At 45.6% G+C, this 21,934-nt stretch overlaps 1 protein-coding gene across 3 annotated transcripts in view; it reads left to right on the forward strand.

Annotated features, from left to right (window-relative positions):
- The first annotated feature begins 2,799 nt into the window (after positions 1 to 2,799).
- LOC121559264 (vang-like protein 1) overlaps positions 2,800 to 21,934 on the forward strand; it is a 48,876-nt gene continuing 29,741 nt past the window's right edge. Inside the window, exons 1-3 of one of the 3 annotated variants that reach the window (XM_041872557.2) lie at positions 2,800 to 3,016; positions 13,379 to 13,653; positions 20,606 to 20,735. In XM_041872557.2, the coding sequence (XP_041728491.2) occupies positions 13,583 to 13,653; positions 20,606 to 20,735 (201 nt within the window). In that variant the 5' untranslated portion in view covers positions 2,800 to 3,016; positions 13,379 to 13,582. Of the gene's footprint in view, positions 3,017 to 7,346; positions 7,372 to 13,378; positions 13,654 to 20,605; positions 20,736 to 21,934 lie in introns of those variants that run through there. The other 2 variants (XM_041872558.2, XM_045225524.1) reach the window with 2 other exon arrangements.

Consider the following 21,934-nt stretch of genomic DNA (forward strand, 5'->3'; position numbering starts at 1 on the left):
CTTTGATGTTTTCAGCTTTAAAGGATGAACAATACTTTGATTATTTTTGGCATTTTTGGCCACAAATATTGCTTTTTCAGTCCAATCTAAAATGACAAGGAGGATAGAAAAACAGAAAGCATAGATGTATCTCATTTTTCTTGCTCTTGCCTCACACATGCCCAGACCAATAAAAAAGGAGCACAACCATTTTTCACATTTTGATGGTTCAGCAGGCAAACTGAATTCAAAATAAGCAAATACAAATAATTTGTCACACACACTGAATGAAATTGCAGTGAGAATATCTCATTTAGGTAAAAGACGATTTGGAGAATCCAAGTCAGCCCAAATAACATCCTTGTTGATGTGTGTTTGTGTGTGTGTGTGTGTGTGTGTGTGTGGTCTGATAAGCTGCATCTCTTTTCACTTCGTCTTCATTTTACATGCTTTAATTTCTCTTTTTTCTTTCTACCAAAATCCCTAAACTCATAAACTGCGTGTCTTCGGGGAGGGATCCATCCATCTTCCGGACACTAAATTTAATGATCTCATGGGCCCACCTTGCATGCTCAATAGAGACCATCTGCACGCAACGCTTACCGCTATGAATGAAAGTAAAATCTGATAGTGGGTGCTGTGACTCACACCACACGCGTGCCTAGTTAAATGCGAGTGCTTGTCTCGCACATCCATAGAACTGTCGAATCAGATTCACTGCTTTCACTCAAAATGATTGATTGGTGAGGGGAGGGGTCTCTTTTGTCAACTTATGCTGTCCTATTTAATGAATTAATTCTTACTTGAGAAAATCAAGAAAATGTTGTTTGCAAACTTGCACAAACTTGCAATGATAATAAATAGCCAATATAGTTTGTTCTTGTTGCTGTTTGCCAGTGTTTAGAATTAGTTGAAGATGGTCTGTAGGATTATATATATTTATTTATTTTTATATGACAAAAATATGACACAAAATGGTTCACGTGTTGATTATCAAGGAATAAAACTAAAGTCAAATATAAACTATTAAATTGTAAAGGTTATGTTATTTATCTATCCTTGCCAACATAAAACAAAATCATTATCTCGAACCCCAATATATTTTAAAAACAACAACATAAGGTGGTCTCAGTATCCCAAATGCAATTCACAAAGGCACCTCCTTTGGCAAGTAACAGCTTGTGCAGTGCTGCACATAATACTGTAATGAAACTGTACTGCTCTTATATGGCCAGAGCGGGGCGTACTAACCTTAAAATCTGAGAAAACCCAATGCTCAACTTAATGTTCTGTTATAATGTGTCCAGGCTATATTGACCAAACATGTCATATAGTCTCAGGGATCAACCTTGACTAACGTGCGGCTGGTAGCCTAGTGGTTAAGAGCTTTGGGCCAATAACTGAAAGGTTGTTGGTTTGAATCCCAGAACCAACTTGTTGAAAAATCTGTCTGTGCCCTTGAGCAAGGCACTTAACCCTAATTTCTCCTGTAAGTTGCTCTGGATAAGAGTGTCTGCAAAATGACGTGAGTCTTAGGAGAATGTTAGGTAGTCTTATGCCTTCTTGTTTTCACCTCATGTTTCTATCAACATACAGATAAATAACCCTGATGATCCACTTTTATCAACCTCACTATTCATTGAACCTTAGAACAACATTATGTACTTGTTAGTAATGGATAGTTATTAGGTCAGTTAACCCTCCTTTCCCCAGCCTCTGTGTTTGCATGGCCCTCATTGGGGAGGGAGAGAAAGGAAGGATCAGGGGGTCGTGTCCTGGTCATGACCTTTATTCTCTGCTGAGGGGAGGAGGTATTTTTGGGGGTGGGGTGCTGAAAAGGCCAAAATACACATAATGTCATCACATGATGTCATCTCCCTGCTCAGCAGCTTTGTTGTGTTAGATTTTATTTATATTTGTATTATAAGTGAATAATACACTAAACACTTTTGGAACAGTTCCTAGTACTTCCTGTTCCTCACATCTGGTTGGGGGAGAGGAGAAATAATTGAGAATTGATTGGTCTTCAGAGCAAACTCCGGGCCAATGACATCAACTGACCTAGACTGGCATAGAGGCTCTGGAGGTCTGAGGTAAAAAAACAAACATTATTTACATTCCCCTTTAAGAGCCAGCTCTAAGGCTTCACTGAGCTCATTGTTGTCTTTCACTGACTGGATCCAAGCACCCTGCTATATCTCTCTAAGGTCCAATGGACTGCACTGATAAAACATGATGGTAATCACTCATTGGCTTTGTTAATGTTGCAATGAGATAAACCATGATGGTACTCAAGCAAGAGGATGGCACTTTATATTACAGGATAACTTTCCTTATTCTAGAATAGATAATGGGATAAACCTAGTGAATGTTCATATTCGGATTAATAAAATAAAGTCAGGCTAGGCTATGTGGATATATGACTTATAAGAACGCAATGCATTTAATATGCACTTCACTGAAAACATCCACCGGAGGCAGGAGTGGAGTATGTTGTTTTACTTTGCCTGGTTTCCATGGCACCAAACCCTAAGCTATTTGCACTCTCCTGCCACTTGTCCCACTTCAGCCATTTGTGACATGTCCCCCTAACAGAGCCTAGCTGCCGGTGTTCCTGACACTCACTGAAGGTGTTGTATGTTTGGTAAGCGCAAAACACAACTTTGAAATGTGGGTGTGAACTGGACTCTGAATCAGAAATTAATTGCAAACACCTGTAGCCTACTTGTCAGACAAGTAAAGAATATTTTGCCAAGTCATTTGGTGCTGCGGTTTTTACCATATTTTACTATATATTTGCATTGTACAGCCTTATGTAATCACTTGACAGTTCACACTTCACAGCCATCACCATTCCCCCCTAGCGCACCATTGTCGCACTACACATTTTCCTTTCTTTCATCATGTAAGTGCTGCCCCCTGTACAACGGCTTGAACCCGGGCTGGTCCCTGACTGTACCTTGTGCTCGAGGGGAGAAATATGCTATTTACATTTCTGGATGAAATCTCTTCTTGGAATGGTTTACCTCCAGTGAAGGTGAGTAGCCGTGCGCGAAACAGTCAGAATTCCAACGTCTGCATCCTACGTTGAGGAGTTGTATTTTATGAGTGCGATTGAGCCCGATGTAAATTGGGAGTTTGGTTGGCTTGTTGCTGCTTCATGGAAGCTACACTACTACTTATTTGTCTTCGGTGGAAATGCGTTTTTTTTTTTACAGGTAGTCATGCCTACGTTTTATTTAAACAGTACAACCTACAAGTAACCATTTCTGTTTTCTAATACGCTACATGAGCTGTAGGCTACATGTGGAGAGTAAATGTGATTTAGAATGCACTCATTCCCTCAACCCAAAGGACTGCAGCTGGTCAACGTAGGGTGTAAAGTTAACCCTTTACGTTCATGTAAAGCAGGAGTTAATACGTTTTCTAAAGCGTTACAAATAGAATATGACAATATATGGCTTGTCTGTCAATAATTGCTTCAATAATAACCTAACTCAAAAGTCTCAAACACATTTTCAGACTAACTTTGAACCACTTTATCTGCACACGGTTGACCGAATTCGTTTGTAGTTCACTCTGGCTACCTTGTTACCATCAGCTACAGCGTTGCGCCTCCAGAAACAATGTTGCACAATGGTTCATTGATATCGTTCACGCGCGTGCCGACAGTTTCATTTCATAAACATTTCTCTTTAAACATTAACTTACTCTTTAGTGTTTGTGAATATTTTAGTTATCGAACCAACTGTCTGGGCAGGGCTCAGAAGGCCTAGCAGAGACCAGGGAGTTTCCTATGGAAGTCTGCCATTTGGGTTACAGGTAGGGTCGGGCAGGGAAACGGCTGTATAGCTCTACTACAGTCCGATTATGCTGTTGTATGAAGATGACAGTCCAATCCGAAAACTAGCACTTGCATTAGTACGGAATAAATCAGTATTATTCAAAATAAAAACATGATTTGCCTGCACCACATGCTTGGTGCTAGCTAGGCTGTAGTACAGGAGTAACAATGTGATGTAAAGTGCTACCTGAACCTTATGGACTGTCAGTGTTTTGTATTCTGAATGTAGTCTGAACATTTTAAGAACTTCTCGCCAATATGATTTTTTTGAAACATTGTTCAAGACAATGTTGTTCAAATGAATACATTTATAATCATCAAATTTTATTTGCCACATGCGCCGAATACAACAGGTGTAGACCTTAGTGAAATGGTAACTTACAAGCCCTTAACCAACAATGCTGTTTTAAGAAAATAAAGATGTTAAGTACAAAAAATAGATTAGTACAAAAAAAAAGAAGCAAATAATTATAGCTTTAGGCGTTCAAAGCTATACTGAACTTGGAATATGTTGCATAGTGGTGCCATTGAGTGTCACCCAGACCTGAAAATCCCCCCCAAAACAATAGACCTGTATGGTAATTCAGCAGAACAGACTGTGATGGGACCACAGTAGATGACATATGTATTGAATAAACAAACCCAAGCCAACACATTTACTCAGTGTTTAAGATGATTTCACAAGAATCATTCGCAGACTGTGTGAATAAGATGTAGCTAGCCTACCTAAATTCTCTAGAAGTTCAGATGGAATTAACTCCAATATACAGCTTTATTGAAACTCCATGGCTATGAGCATTGTACAGACTAGCAGTCTCGCTCTGCCACCCCCACCCCTAGTTGCAGTAAGAACCAGGATGGTTGGATGGTGGTGGCAATGCTTAGGAAACGCTGAACAATGACACTCCCTTTGTGTTGTTAAACATGACTGACTTGTCTCAGAAAAGAGAATACACTCACTAGAGAAAACGTAAATATCTTCGTCTGACTGTGAATAATTCACAGAATCCATTATCATATATTTTATCTGTACACCGAGCCTAACGTCAGGGAAAGGTGTGATTGTAGGTAGTTTCCTTGTGGGATTTGAACACGACATCCTCCTGCAGCGCTCTCCATTCCGGTAGGCTAAATGATTTTTGTTTGTGCGTCTCTTCACATCTGCAAAGTGAATATTTTAAAGCTGATGACATGATAACTGTCATAAGCTCCTCGTGTGAGTGACAGCGTGTGTGTGAGTGATCGTCAACATGGATGGGGAGGGATGCTGCCCCTGTGAGAGGTTTAGGTCTAGTATTGTGATCTTTGTGTCGGTGATGAAGAGAGATGCGATTGCAAACCAGGTGGAAATTGCTTGAAGGAGTAATCACAGATCAAGTGCCTCAGCTCAGCCACAGAAGTACAGAGAGAGAGAGAGAGAGAGCTGCATCCTGGAAAAAGTCCAAGAGGACATCTTTCGCCATAATCTTAGATGATGTGTGACATACAAAGTACATACAACAGCAAGAAGGGGGTTCTTCATCTTATCTTATTTTAATCCATTAATCCAATTTGTTTAGAAGACAAAGTGCTGCAACACAGACGGTAACAGTGCTGCAACACAGACGGTAACAGTGCTGCAACACAGACGGTAACAGTGCTGCAACACAGACGGTAACAGTGCTGCAACACAGACGGTAACAGGGCTGCAACACTACAGTAATAGGCTACACCTTGGAAACTAGAAGGTCTTTTATAACGCAGTGCCATCCGGAGCTTCCTCCTGTTACCTCGACTAACCGGTGCCCCCGCACATTGACTCTGTACCGGTAACCCCTGTATATAGCCTCCCTACTGTTATTTTATTTTACTGCTGCTCTTTAATTATTTGCTTTTTTTTTTTTTACTTATCTATTTTTTACTTAACACTTTTTTCTTATTTTCTTAACTGCATTGTTGGTTAAGGGCTTGTAAGTATGCATTTCACTGTAAGGTCTACACCAGTTGTATTCGGCGCATGTGGCAAATAAAATTAGATTTTCGAGCTTATAATTTTATATAGAAAAATCACAGCTTAATTGTTATGCTCCTAATGTACTATTAGGGCTGTCTCTCTTGGTTCTAAGGCTGTGTTTAGACAGGCAGCCCAATTAGTATGTTTCATTCCACTAATTGGTCTTTTGACCAATCACATCAGGTCTTTTCACATCCGCTCTCTTTAGGAGCTGATCTGATTGTTCGAAAGACCAATTAGAGAAAAAAATATCAGAATTGAGCAGCCTGTCTAAACTCAGCCTTAATAACCTGTGGTGTCTGCCTCTCTAGTGAGTCCCAAATGGCACCCTTTTTCCTTTATAGTGCAATACTTTTGACCAGGGCCAATAAGGCACTATATTCCCTATATAGCACACTACGTTTGACCAGAGCGCTATGCGCCTTGGTCAAAAGTAGTGCACTATTAAGGGAATAGGGTGCTATTTGGGCCTCTGATTCTCTGACACTAATGAATGGCCGGGGGAGAGGGTGACATTCTGGAATGTTGATAGAATTAATGGGTTCATTTGCTCCATGGACAGCATCTCGATCACCATGTGATGCCGAGAAACACATTTTGTCGCTGACTCGTGTTACTTCCCTCGGTCGACTACTCTCCTCCTCCGTTGTCTCAGATTAATCATGTCGTTACCTTTAACTTAATAAGTCATTATCTCTCCCGTGTTCAGCTTGTCTTTCATTACGTTTGTGTTAGCTTGTAGTTAATAGAGTCAAAGTACATTTTACAGTGAGAAGTATGAGGGGACGTGTGTGTGTGTACGGGCATGCATGTGTACATGCATACTCAATTAATCTTGTTTCATGTGGAAAAACACAAACAGGACGGGGAGGGCGTGCCTCTTTGGGAGTTGCTTGGACAAATGTCAGTGTTGACCTTTTGTCCTCCAGTGATTTGAACGCTCCTCTCTGTATCTCAACTAAAGGTCTTAGTTTCTCACAACAGAGCTGTTTGCCTCTGATACATATGACCTAGCTGGAATGCCTGGCCAGTGCAACGACTGTTCTATTCACTCAGTCAGTGTCAGAGGAGATGGGTTGAAGACCATCTTCGGCTAATGAAGGTCAGACATATCATTGGCTCGTAATGATGATGAGCTTTTAATAGGTCCTTTGTTTATGTTGTGGTGAGGTGTGGGAGGGGCTCTGTTGGGCACCCAGCACGGCTGTACTTCCTGGTCCCAGGCTAGCACAGGAGACGGATTCAGTCAGGGCTCCCCTTTGTTCCTGAATACCTGCCCGGTTGGCAGAGCCTTGTGCTTAGACTCGGTCACTAGAGAGAATTAATCTATCTTTTGGGGAAAATACAGTAACCTAATTTGTCTCTTCCCCAGTTTGGAAAAGAGTCCCATCTCCTATTAAAGGCTGTGAGTAGTGAAGGATCTGTAGATTAGGCTATCATACACAGTGGGATTAGATTACCGTCCATGGAGCCGGAAGCCTGGTTGGAACTAGAAGACCAATCTGTGGACTCACTGTCGCTGTGGAAACCATGAATGAATGAACTACCTTTTACCGTAAGGAAGAAAAAGGCAATAAAAAAGAAAACATTTCACAAAGAATGAACTACAGGACCTCACCTTATCGTTCCTGCGTTGGTCTGTTGTGGTTTTGTTTGCTCTGCTATCACCTGACTGTTACTACAACCTGCTCTGGAGGAGGAAGGATGTGCTGTGGGGGGGTCTTGAGGATCCGTCTGGGTTTGGATTTGGTTAGCATGCACTTGATGAGGCTTTGTTAATGAGCTTGCTGATGGTTAGATGGTTGTTTTCTTGTTTCTTTGATGGTGTGCTACCGCATGTTTGTTGTCATCTTGTGTATTTCACTCGTGGGTATTTGCTCTCCCGCAGTTCCTCAAGCATGAATCACAGAGTGTCACATCTGTGTGCGTGCGGCTATATATATGCGTGTGTGTGTGTTTCTACCCTGCAGATCAGTCCCCATGCCTCTCTCTCCCGGCTCTCTGAGGGTGTGGTTCTCCATAGTGAGAGGATGTTTATCCAGTGTAAAGAGGAAGAGAGCGGCTGAATGGAGGAAGATCAACAAGGAGGCTCTCATTGGCAGGCTCTGGGCTGCTACCAGCTTGTCTCGCCAAAGACCAAATCAGAGGCTTCGGCTGCCATGGATAACCTGATGGCTTCCCTAAGTAGTGTGTGGGGAGGGGGGGCACAGCGGCATCAGCTTTAGTGCTGCATGGCCACTGGCACCACTCTAAGTAAAGACCAGGAACCAGCTTAGTGTTTCCCTTATAGATCTGCTCTTAGATGTCACAAACACCAAATTCGTTGACACAAAGCAGCTTAGCTAGGCTGTTGGGCAGGTGGTGACTGGAAGGTGGTTGTGGTATTCCCCCCCACCCATCCTCACCGGGACCCCGACCCCATCTATTTAACCCTGTTAATCCATGTTTCATCCCTCGTTCTTAAGAGGATTACCACAAGAGATGGAAATGCCTCTGTGATGCTCTGCAGAAGCAGCCTTATTTACTTTGGCCACAGTCTGTGGTCTGTCTGTGGTCTGTCTGTGGTCCTGTAGCAGTACCCCTGCCTTCACCCTGGCTAGAGTGTATAGTCTGTCTGTAGTCCTCAACCCATGCCCTCTGCCTTACCCTGGCCACAGTGTCTGTAGCCCTGCCTTACCCTGGCCAGAGTGTCTGGAGTCTGTCTGTAGCCCTGCCTTACCCTGGCCAGAGTGTCTGTAGTCTGTCTGTAGCCCTGCCTTACCCTTGCCAGAGTGTCTGTAGCCCTGCCTTACCCTGACCAGAGTGTCTGTAGTCTGTCTGTAGCCCTGCCTTACCCTGGCCAGAGTGTCTGTAGGCTGTCTGTAGCCCTGCCTTACCCTGGCCAGAGTGTCTGTAGTCTGTCTGTAGCCCTGCCTTACCCTGGCCAGAGTGTCTGTAGTCTGTCTGTAGCCCTGCCTTACCCTGGCCAGAGTGTCTGTAGTCTGTCTGTAGCCCTGCCTTACCCTGGCCAGAGTGTCTGTAGTCCTGCTGCAGTCCGTAGCCCTGCCTTACCCTGGGCCAGAGTGTCTGTAGCCCTGCCCTACCGGCTTTCTGTAGCCCTGCCTTACCCTGGCCAGAGTGTCTGTAGTCTGTCTGTAGCCCCTGCCTTACCCTGGCCAGAGTGTCTGTAGTCTGTCTGTAGCCCTGCCTTACCCTGGCCAGAGTGTCTGTAGTCTGTCTGTAGCCCTGCCTTACCCTGGCCAGAGTGTCTGTAGTCTGTCTGTAGCCCTGCCTTACCCTGGCCAGAGTGTCTGTAGCCCTGCCTTACCCTGGCCAGAGTGTCTGTAGCCCTGCCTTACCCTGGCCAGAGTGTCTGTAGTCTGTCTGTAGCCTGCCTGCCTTACCATGGCCAGAGTGTCTGTAGTCTGTCTGTAGCCTGCCTGCCTTACCCTGGCCAGAGTGTCTGTAGTCTGTCTGTAGCCTGCCTGCCTTACCCTGGCCAGAGTGTCTGTAGTCTGTCTGTAGCCCTGCCTTACCCTGGCCAGAGTGTCTGTAGTCTGTCTGTAGCCCTGCCTGCTACCCTGGCCAGAGTGTCTGTAGTCTGTCTGTAGCCCTGCCTTACCCTGGGCAGAGTGTCCGTAGCCCTGCCTTACCCTGGCCAGAGTGTCTGTAGCCCTGCCTTACCCTGGCCAGAGTGTCTGTAGCCCTGCCTTACCCTGGCCAGAGTGTCTGTAGTCTGTCTGTAGCCTGCCTGCCTTACCCTGGCCAGAGTGTCTGTAGTCTTTCTGTAGCCTGCCTGCCTTACCCTGTCCAGAGTGTCTGTAGTCTGTCTGTAGCCTTGCCTTACCCTGTCCAGAGTGTCTGTAGTCTGTCTGTAGCCTGCCTGCCTTACCCTGGCCAGAGTGTCTGTAGTCTGTCTGTAGCCTGCCTGCCTTACCCTGGCCAGAGTGTCTGTAGCCTGCCTGCCTTACCCTGGCCAGAGTGTCTGTAGTCTGTCTGTAGCCTGCCTGCCTTACCCTGGCCAGAGTTTCTGTAGTCTGTCTGTAGCCTGCCTGCCATACCCTAGCCAGAGTGTCTGTAGTCTGTCTGTAGCCTGCCTGCCTTACCCTGGCCAGAGTGTCTGTAGTCTGTCTGTAGCCTTGCCTTACCCTGTCCAGAGTGTCTGTAGTCTGTCTGTAGCCTGCCTGCCTTACCCTGGCCAGAGTGTCTGTAGCCCTGCCTTACCCTGGCCAGAGTGTCTGTAGCCCTGCCTTACCCTGGCCAGAGTGTCTGTAGTCTGTCTGTAGCCTTGCCTTACCCTGGCCAGAGTGTCTGTAGTCTGTCTGTAGCCTGCCTGCCTTACCCTGGCCAGAGTGTCTGTAGTCTGTCTGTAGCCTGCCTTACTCCGAGTCTGGATTGTCCTGCCTGCTTGGAGTGCGTCATCCACAACTCCCATCTTCAATGACACAAAGTTCAATCTAACATGATTCCCATATGAATCATATTCCGATCTACATTCAAAATCTGTTACTCTTTGGCTGCGTTTACACAGGCAGCCCAATTCTGATATTATTTACACTAATTGGTCTTTTGACCAATCACATCAGATCTTTTCACAGATCTTTTTCAGTGCTGATCTGATTGGTCAAAAGACCAATTAGTGAAAAAAAGATCAGAATTAGGCTGCCTGTCTAAAAGCAGCCTTTCTTGTCTGTCACATCAAGCTATTCTGCTTGCCTAACTGGCACAGTGACTGAGCTGGCAGCTGGCTCTTTCAGTAGAATAAAACAGTTTTAGAGAGGTTTGTCATCATGTTGTTCAGTATTCCCTCTGATGATTCAGATGTTTAAAACCGTGTCAGCAAGAGGGCTGTCATTTTTAAATAGAAATATTCAGACTTTGTTTGATAGAACTAACTTTCTCAATCCCCATGTGCAAGCATACATACACACACTATATGGGTCACTGTTCACATTAACCCCAAGTGCTCCTAGTTCCTAGTATTTCTCTAGTTTTTCTTTCTAAGTGGCAGATAAGATGGCACGGGGCAGTATCTTGGATGAGCAGCATTTTTCTGTGAAACGACTGGAACAAATGTGGTTATGAAAGCAGTAGCAGGATGAAAACAGAGGGAGTGCCCCAAGGGAGAGTTCCAGCCCCGCTCTACTTCCCATGGCTTCCATTGTGACTACTGCGGTAGTTAATCAACATGTTTCATGTGTGCAGAAGTGCGCTTTGCTTGTGATATTCCAAAGGAGGTTAAGTGTTTGAATGAACATGCATACTGCTAACTCCAAACACGTCAGGACAGCAGGATGTGACTGTGGTGGAGACAGATAGTGGTGACTGTAGCCCTCTGGTTAATTTCACTCTAACTGACCCAGATCTGTTGTGGACTTCCTCTGCTGCAAGGGGTCATGGGAGCTGGCATGCTTTAAGTGTTCAGTCCAGTGAGTGTGCTCATGTCTGGGATATGTGTTTAAATTAAACAATGTTCACCTTTAACCTCTCTCCTTAAGCTCCTTGTTTACATTGAAGATTTCACTAGGGATTTTGGCCCAATTCAAGCAGCTGTATATATTATTTATCACCTGTGTTACAATACAAAATATGTTATCACTTTGTCAAGGCCCCTTTCTGAAATGCTCCATTTTCATTTAATTATTCTTTAAATTTGATTGGATGGTTCTAGGTCAAAATGGAATCCTTAGTGTTCGAGAATGAATTACGTTGTTGAGAAATGTACATTGCAAGCTTGGTTTATTAATTATTCTGGCAGATTATTGCATTGATGCATGTGAGTTTATGTAACGTGCTCCGTTCATCATCTTCCTGGCCCATTACCTCCAGCTGTTAGAGGTTCTCGGTCTGGATGAGGCCCCATTTCTGATGCAACAGAGAACCGACCCCTCACCTCCCTATATGCCTCAGCCTTGAGATGATTTACCTGAAGTGTGTGTGTGTTACGTGTGTGTACGCCTGTCCCCAGCTCTCCTTGCCCCCAAGGAGCGTACGCCACAACTCACATGGCTCTCTCTGTTTCCCCATGCATTGTTACTCAGCCATGTGCGTAATCGTAATCCCGTTATTTCACTACGGCTGTTTCTACTCCTTTCTTTTCACTCTATTCACTCCCTTCTGTTCCCTCTTATTTTTGGTCATTTAAGAACAACTGTAAACCATATCCTCCTGTATGTGTAGTCAAATCAAATCAAGGGCACCCAATAAACACTCTTATCAGACCTGCATCTCCTAGTGGATGCTGTAAAGTCTTTAGTCAGGTTTGGGGTAGAACTAATGGTATGGAATTAATGGGCAGTTCTTTTGTTCTGCCTTTGATATTGAAATCCACTTGATGTTTGAGTTATGGCCCTCCTCTGCATCCACACAGCCTTTAGCATTTTTCTGGGAGATTGATCCTCTTGGGAAAGAATGTTTCCAAGATTAGAGACTCGATGGACAGTCTCTCTACATTTAGATATGGGCTCCTGCAGAACCGATAAGCTCCTTCCTTCCTTTTGAAAAAATTTAACTAAAACACAGAATATAGGCCTAAAGCTATATTAGATATTTTACGGGATCTGTTTGTGTTGTTGGCTGGTTGTCTTAATTCCCCTCTGAAAGCTTCTTGGTTTAATAATGTGATAGTGTTTGGTTGTTTTACCTGGAGCACTCTCTGTCTGTGTGATGATGTCACTGTAGTGGAATGCTGGAAGAGGGGAGAGGCTGCTGGAGCTGGTCACTGCCAGATTTCCCTCTGGAGATGGCTCTCATTGATAAGGCTGGGGCTGAGTGCGGTGGGGCAAGGTAGGGGGTGAGACCGGGGTAGGGGGTGAGACCGGGGTAGGGGGTGAGACCGGGGTAGGGGGTGAGACCGGGGTAGGGGCGGGCGGAGGGATTGTTGCTCTGCATCCGACCATTGTGTTGTTGGAGCTCCAGGGGTAGACCCGTGTGCGCAACATTCCAATTAAATCTCTCTTCTCATGGGCCTGGGTCTGTTGAAAGGTCTATTTGTTGAGGGAGGGATTCATAGCTAGGTCAGCTGCTGTTCTGTTGTTTGTGGATGTGCTTAGTGCTCACACTCTCTGTCAACTACTGTAGGTTTGAGTTGTCAAGGAGGTTAGAAGTAAGAAGAGCCTTTCACAATTTACCTTCATATTTCTTAGAATCAACAGAAAATACGTCCAATGGTTTCAAGGCTCTTCTGTGTCATGCTTCAATTGGTGTGTGTGTGTGAGAGGGATCGCACATTCTTCATTAAAATAATTATTTCCTCAGCCTGCCAAATGGGAATGTAGAAAATGCTGCTTCAATGAAGCGGTTGTGTTTTTCTCATATTTATCTCCTGGAATGTTAATTCCAGAGAAAAAGGCAACGTGAAAGCTATGTGCAGAGATCCCAGCTATCCAGAGCTATCTGCAATACACATCCATGCCTTTCAGTATGTATTTGACCTCTGCACTTGGTGACCGTTCTGTCATCTCATTAATATCAACTGGGCTATAGTAGTCCACCATTTCCACCCCAAACTCTGTCAATAGACTGTCCTCTGACCAGACCTGCCTCTCTCTCTCTGTCTCTCTCTTGCTCTGTCTCCTCCCCAGATTGATGTTTCCTAGTCGGGAACCCCCAGGGTTGCTTTCAAGATTGACCCCCGACAGCTTGCAGCCTCTGCCAATCTCCTGAGCGAGCTCCGCCTCCCACCGGACAAGACCGCCCACAAGCTCCCGCTGCGTCTGCCTGCTGCTAAGCCCAGCAACCTCCGCGAGGCCCTTGGCCAATCGCCCGGGAGGAAGGACCTTGTCGCCATGGACACGGAGTCCACCTACTCAGGGTACTCGTACTACTCTGGTCGCTCCCGGGGATCCCATAGACACGGGTAAGAGGAACAAGTTCATTCCCTCTCTAGTTTGAAGGATAAGCAGTCACAGAACCTCTGATACATTCCTCTCTCTTCCTTGCCTCCCTTTCTACCCTGTTCTCTCTCCCAATCTTTCTTTCTCTCCTTCATTCCTCTCTTTCTCCCTCATTCCACTCTGTCCCTATCCCCCCTTTCCCCTCCATCCATCTGTCCACCACAGAGCAGTGTGGGGTTATTTGTCAGTCGTTAGTGGAATAGCAGTGTCTGACAGGCTCAGGAAGGGAGAGGGGGACAGGTGCTGAAGAGGCCTGACTGATGGCTCAGCTGATACATGGAGGGCCAAAAGCAAGGGGCTCCTATTCCACACATCCCCTCTTTTATCCAACCAGCACATCCTTCTCTCTCCCTCTTCCTTCCCTCTGTCTCTCAGGCACCTGTTACCCAGGGGAAAGGATCCCCCTACGGGTGAATCTGGTGGGACCCCCTGAAACCTCTGGTGTGCTTACTCTCCATCTCTTGCTCTACCTCTCCCTCCCTCGCTATCTCTCTTGCTCTTTCCCCTTATCTCAAGGCTCTCTTGCCTCTCACGCGTCAGACCCCACTCGGCTCCAGTCAGTCGCCGATCCCTCGCTCCCAAGCCCCGGACGTGTTGAAAAGCCAGCAGCTGCCCTCCCTCGTTAATCTCCACTTGACCTCCTCCCTCTCTCCAGTGGTGTCACCACCACTCCCATGGGATAGACAGCGGCAGGCGTATCACTGGATGGAGAGGCCTCTCCGCTCCCCTGCCCCAGCTCTCTTCTCACGTTCTCCCGAGGGAAAATTTGACCTTGTAGTCTGAAGCTAGGCAGCGAAAACTGGGCACACTTTGTTGTAAATGAAAGTGGGGTTGGAGGTGGGGGAAGGGGCACTCATTTTCCCACCCAATCCCCTCTCTTCCTGTATTTGTAACTCAGGAGAAAGTGGCTGTATCCCAAAGATCACCATATTCCCTATATAGTGCACTATTTCTGACCAGGGCCCACAGGGCTCGGGTCAAAAGTAGTGCACTATGTAAGGAATAGGGTGCCGTTTGGGATGCAGCCAGTGAGTGACGGCAAATTGGAGAGGCGATACAGGGCCTCCTTGCCAAACTCATTTCCTCTCTCCACTTGCTCCTCTCCTCTCTCTCCTCTCTCTCCTCTCCCACTATGCTAAGGCCACTGGCTGGCCTCTAATTCAATAGACAAAAGAGAAACAGTTGGCTTTGAAAACCCTTGTCTGATCTGAAGTATTATCCTTTTACTCCGAGGGGTGCCATGTGCGAAGCGGCTTTAGATTGCCATTGTCTAATTACATCTCTGCCAGACTTTGACGGATAAACACAAACACATACATGCATGCAGACACACACACACCCAAGCAGATATGTAAACAGTTGTGTGCCTCTCTGAGATCCTGTATCTGGCCTTGGTATACAACTAAAGCTAAAAACATACTAGACAATTAGCTTTGATGGTCCACAGCAGGGGGTGGATTTCCAAGATATTACCATGGCTGAAGCTGTGTGATACTACACCGTGTCAAACATCTCTCCCACTGATCTCTGGATCGTTGACTCGTGTTGTTGTTTTTGCGTTGTTGTCTCTAGCACGATTATACACAGGTAACCCAGTCAGTCCCCATTGTAAGCCACTGTGCCTCTATATAGACATTGATGCTTGGTCTTTTTAAGGACATCAGAGTAGTTTGCTACCTATTTATGATTCTCTAGACCAAGATCACAGCCTTTCTGCATCCACTGTCATGGTGGTGTTGAGTTACTACAGTAACTTCTGAGACTTCTTTCTCTTCTCCTGAGAGGGGTTCTTCTGTGGCTATGGAGCGTGCCAATGATTATTGACTAGTGAGTCTCACATTGGTAGTCAGTCATGTGGAAAATTGGCTCTTTGTGATTGGTAGGACTCCAATTATATGGCGGCACACTCTATTAACACAGGGAATTGAATAAATTACGCTATCTCATGCCAAACTTTTAATCCCTTTGCTGCTCGGGTATTATGGTTCCCCAAACTGTTCCCCTCTCTGAGGCAGGCCACATTTTGGGGAGACACCATATTTCTGGAACTTTCTGATTAGAGTTGATGCTTATGGAAAAGCCAAGTGGAGTGAAAAGACCACCTTACCCACATGCTGCTTTTTACATTTCCAACATAAACTTTATTTTAGGCAGGGGGCTACAGAGCAAGTCAAGGAGAGGGGCTCGCCTTGCCTGACTAATGCTTTAGTGGAAACACTGGTACATGTCATACAGTGTGTACCCTGTCACCTGATAGTGGAGCTAATCCTAGCCAACAGTCTGGCCTCACTACGGCTCCTATCACACACTGCTCCCCGGGCCTCTCTCTCTGGCTCAACACTGTGTGGAGAAATGTCATTGAGCAATGCTGCGACCATGGGTTCGCCCAGTCAGTATGAGGGATGGGCAAATTAATGTGCTATGTCCAGGCATGAAGTTCTAGAGACCTTGACTGTATAGACCTAGGCTTGAGGAAATGGCCTTTGTTAGTTTAGTGTTGTCTTTCTAACAGCCACACCTCTTTGCCTGTTGGCCCGCCTTCCTCATTACACTTACCCAGAGGGAGCAGACCTGCCAGTGTCATTGAGCACGGCCTCTCTCAAGGTGAAGTGAACACGGCCTCTTTCTCTCTCTGTAATGTGATTATTCTGAGAGTGTTTATGTATTTGGCTCCTCGTCATCCTCCCGTTAGCTGACACTGGCAGTAAGCAGTACCTAGCTCCTCAGGCTCTGAGCGCTGCATTGACACAGGCCTGTTTTACACAGGTGTCTGGTTTGGCTGGCCAGCCATGCGGAAAGTGAGCAAATTCATCCACAGACAGACTCTTGGCGGAGGAGGTGTAATTTGGCCCCGTTTCCCGTAGCCCTGTGTGTCGGTGAAAGGGGGTGCACAGACAGTGTCAGACTTAGCTGCGGGTGTTGCGGTGGAAATCGCTCCCAGGTCTGGCTCTGTCCTAGCTTGCCAGGCTTCCATCCTCCATCTAAAAGCCATACCTGCTTTAGGAAGCCACGCTGGAAGTCAAATTGCTTTTATCAAATGATACCAGAGCAGGGCTGTAGAATAGCAATGAGGCTGGTTGGCGCTGCATGTTAATGATGCAGGAGGAGGAGGATGAGAGGAGGATGTCGGAGGAGGAAGAGATGCACATTGATTTGCCCACAAGCTACTTTCTGATTTGGTAAAGTCTGTTTCTGAAAGGCAGGCTGTGATATAAAAAGGTTGAGACCCTTTTCTTCATCTTCCATCCTACATTGATTCTAAACAATCACACCAGTCATAACCAGCTGCCTCCAGACGTTCCAGTGTATGAGTCATCCAATCTTTACATCGACTCCCTTATAAACGGCCTAAGTGATCCTACCGCTATGTAACTTACAACCCCTATATTTTACACAACCTGCATAAGCCAGAGCGGTGGACTACAAAGCAGTATCAATGAGTAAGCCAGCTAAACAACCAGAAATAACTATTTATTTTCATGTTCATAAAGAACGCTAAACTTAGATATGCGTTTTTTGGTTGTTGAGTTAAGTCGACCATGCCCGTTTCAAGCTTATCTTTCTAAAACAATATATTTATTTCCTGAATATTTAGGCAAGTTAGCAGGCTAACTCCTTGATCCTGCTTTGCAGTGAACCCCTCTACCCAACCCTGGCCTCTACAGTAGTACAGTACCATACCATATTAATTAAAAGTATGAGTACTGTAAGAAGTCCCTCACCCACTCTCCTCACCATCATCTCCCCATAGGGCTCCTCCAATTCCTAATCATCATCACTGTCAGGGTCTAAATGATGATCATGCCCCTCGCTGGACTCATTGTAGCTCTAGTAATGATATCCATCATTTATTTAAGGATTACTTCAATCTCCACTTCCTTCTAGATTCAATGTATTAGTTCTGAATGTCTCTTAGTGCCTCACCTGTTATTTCTGGAGTTCCCTGCAGTGTTGAAATAAGGCAGTAAATGTCATGTCAATTTTCTCTCTGGGAGTCCCTAGTAAAAATGAATGGGACAGACTGCCAATCCACCATGACTGACTCTTCAGATTTCCCAGTCCCAGTGAATAAATATGTTAATAAAACATCCTACACCACTTTGTTCCAATTATCCTTGCTTTGAATGTTGTACTTTTTTTTTTGCAATTGTTAAACAATACATTTTTCGGGTATTTACCTGAGTTTGTGGTTGGGAAGTTGGCTGTGGTCATTTTCAGTAGGAAGCTGTGTCCTGTTCAAAAAGGGAAACACCAGAATAGAGGCAGGAAACAGAGGGGTGAACACCCTTCTATCACAACACATTGGCTTCTATAGAGGTCCATGACTTCCGTAGCAGCCAATCACACCACTTCCCTGATGAGCCTAACGTCAGGATATCTGATGGGCTCTCCTATCAGCGTTGATCCTCCAACCCCTTTTACCTATGCTGAATGCGTAAGCGGCACTCTGAAGTGTGAATCATCTATTTACTTTAAACTGATTGCTGTTTGAGCCAGCTTTAGGTCAATCAATAATGGATCTATGATATCAATAGTGTCTATGTCATTGAATATCCACATTGCACTTTCCTTAAGCTTGCATAGTGCTTTTTCATGTCCTGGCATCAAGAGCTCTCACAACCATGCCCATGTTCCATAACGGATGGGTAAAATGTGTTAGTAACACCTATTGATCCATCATATGCATAAGGAATACATATCTACAGTGCTAGGCACCAAAAGGCGAATCTGATATGACAGCGTGATGTATTATAAAGGATTTGAACATCCCTAAAGAAGGCATACTGTAACACACCAGAGTCCTCTGCCAGCACTGAGACTGAGGTGGCCATGTTACTGCCTGAAGTGAAAGAAAGATACAAGATAAGCCCCCCATTTTAGAGGAAATCAAATTTGTTACACTTGTTACATCCATTTTATGGTCTTCACAAAAGACTCCTAACACGGAGATAAGCTCAGAGGACAAGAAATTAACATTTGTGGTTAAAAGAAAAATGGCAGCAATATCTTGCAGCAAAACTGTACTTGGTCTTAATCATAACTAGAGGTTTGCGTGGGTCTAACTCATGATTTTCTCATAAGTTGTTTTTTGATGTCACTGGGTGGCACTCAGGTTAGAATTCAGCCCTTGTTGTCTAGCATTTACAATTCCTGGAGGTTTTAATAAAGTCATACAAGTTTTCATTCTGTAAATTGTTTGTTTCCACTGTAATCCCTCTGCCATTACATTTGATTCCAAAATCTGTATTAGATCAGACTGAGCCTGTCCTGCTATTTCCAGACCATAGCCTGTTTATCTCTCTCCTCATCTCTGTTCTATTCTCATGCTGCCCCTATGTAACAGACCAGAAGGTACTGTATCTAGCTACTGCACAATACAGTACCATGGCTCTCCCTCTAACAGACCAGACCATGAGTATCTAGCTACAGTACCATGGCTCTCCCTCTAACAGACCAGACCATGAGTATCTAGCTACAGTACCATGGCTGAGGGCAATTGGAAATAGAATGGGATTGACTAGAGATCAGATTAGTGGATGCTGGGAAGGCGATGAGCCTCCTCAGTGTCAGGGTTAGTAGAGCCATGATGGTGTGGGCACAGTGCAGTGGGCACAGTGCCATGTGTTGTGCTGTATATGGATGGATGGAGAAACCCTGTCACTCACTCACTCCCACACAGGATTAGAGATCTGGGATCTGGGGAGGTGAAGAGGGTCAGTACTGGGGTCGGATACGCTAATGGGCCTCGTGGGGAGATTTAACGTGGGAGGAAGGGAGGTGAGGTAGAGGAGAGTTCACAAGGGTTTGGTTGGTAGTTGGGTCATGAGGGAGGCAAGGAATGGAACAAAGAACGCTTTGCCACCTTTAGAGACGCATCATCAGCAGGTAAAGGCCTGGTTCTCTCCTCCCCTAGTCCTCTGGTCCCCTAGTCATCTGGTCAACTAGTCCTCTATTCCCCTAGTCCTCTATTCCCCTGGTCAACTAGTCCTCTATTCCCCTGGTCAACTAGTCCTCTATTCCCCTGATCCCCTAGTCCTCTATTCCCATGGTCCCCTAGTCCTCTATTCCCCTGATCCCCAAGTCCCCTAGTCCTCTATTCCCCTGGTCAACTAGTCCTCTATTCCCCTGGTCCCCTAGTCCTCTATTCCCCTGATCCCCTAGTCCTCTATTCCCCTATTCCCATGGTCCCCTAGTCCTCTATTCCCCTGATCCCCAAGTCCCCTAGTCCTCTATTCCCCTGGTCAACTAGTCCTCTATTCCCCTGGTCCCCTAGTCCTCTATTCCCCTGATCCCCTAGTCCTCTATTCCCCTATTCCCATGGTCCCCTAGTCCTCTATTCCCCTGATCCCCTAGTCCTCTATTCCCATGGTCCCCTAGTCCTCTATTCCCATGGTCCCCTAGTCCTCTATTCCCCTGATCCCATGGTCCACTAGTCCTCTATTCCCATGGTCCTCTATTCCCCTATTCCCATGGTCCCCTAGTCCTCTATTCCCATGGTCCCCTAGTCCTCTTTTCTGACTCAGACAGTTCCTGCCTGTTCTAGCATTTTTTTGTGTCCATGTGTGTTCTTTCAATTGTTTGTTAGTCCATGTGTGTATCCATGTGTGTGTTTCTTTGAATTGCCAGCTAAGCCCCTGCAGACATTCACTGTGAGAAAATACAAATTAAATAAAAGCCAACAGGATTAAGGTCGTAGGGGATGATGGCTCCTATAACCCTGTTGTTGCTGACGCTGTGGAGGAAAGAGGGAGAGAGAGAAATAACATGAGGCTCATGCTGGAAATCCAGCGTGTGGCAGTCCGTTTCTATCGCCACGCCGACATGCTCTCTTCCTACCCTCTCCTCCTGTCTGCTGGTAGTCATGGTAACCCCATACCCCTCGAATCATTCGGTGTACCTGTCATTGTTTCTCAGGGAGCGCAGCCGAGACCACCACAAGTCACGCAGCAAGGATGGCAGCCGCTCTGAGAAGTCGGTCACCATCAACGCACCACCAGCAGAACCGCTGCTGGGAGACTCGTCTGTACTGGGGGAGGAGGTCCAGGTAGGCCAACCTCTCCAACTACCCCACAATATTCCCACAGCTACTCTACCCACACAGCCCAGACAGGGAAGAAACCACACTGCTAGAAACCCCCCAGATATGAACTTGACCATTTTCTCACACGACAACTCCTTCCTGTGATTTGTTTGAAATTAACTTTTACATTTCTATAGTCCTATGTTTTTTCCCACTCTTATTGTATTTATTGTACAATGCCTCATTATGATGGTAAGGCTTCAGCAGGAGCTGGGTGCTTCTGATGTGGACTTCACTTAATCATAAAGGTCGGCACGGGCACATACAGTATGTATCGGTGGACAGCTCAGCTCACGTGGCTGTTTATCAGTGCTTGTAGTTGGATTTATGGTAAACAACTTCTTTGTAATACAAATGTTTGCATCAAATGCACATGTACATGTATAAATCCACTCATGGGAGCGAGTCAATCTATCCGCCGGTTGGTCCGGATAAGCCCTGTGCCTTTCTGGTTGAGCTGAGGACTTCACAGGTCAGATTGAAGCGTTCAGATTACACACACTGCGTTTACATCCCTTTGTTGTACAGCTAGCTGATCAATGTGCACATAGTCTCTGGTGTTAAACACTGGGCACTCTGGCTTTGGCTGATGAAAATGGGTTTTGAGTGCTAGGTCTGCCTGGCTCTTGAAGAGATGGATGGATGGATCTAAAAATAGTAGATGTTAACAGCTAGACAGACAGTAGGACAGATCCAGATGTTATGGCTTATGCACAGACTAGAGCACAAGAGATTTTGCCGTCCAAGTGCAAATTCTATTTTCACTCTTCTCTACAGTAGAGTATAGCCCAGAGCAACACTAACACTACCAGCCCTTCTCTCACCATTACACTAACCCTTACTGACCTACTTGGCAAACTCCCTTACTCGGATGAGCAAGACTTGTGCGCACTATACAGGGTGTGTATTTGTTACTTTTCATGTATGTATTTACGTGTGTGTGTGTGTGTAATATGTTAAGCACCTCAACAGGATTTGCTAGCGAACAGCAGTACTCACTCAGTATGTGTGTGTTCATGTGTTCTTCACGTTGTGGCCCAGCCTGCCTGCGGTAGTGTTGACGGGTGTTCTATAGGCATCAGTCAGAGTAATACAGAGTCACTGGGAATCTCCTCAGAGAGAGATGGAGAGGAGTAGAGCTGCTGTGTTAACCACTATGCCCT

This window comes from Coregonus clupeaformis, chromosome 16 (genome assembly GCF_020615455.1).
Source record: "Coregonus clupeaformis isolate EN_2021a chromosome 16, ASM2061545v1, whole genome shotgun sequence".
In the NCBI taxonomy this organism is placed as follows: domain Eukaryota; kingdom Metazoa; phylum Chordata; class Actinopteri; order Salmoniformes; family Salmonidae; genus Coregonus; species Coregonus clupeaformis.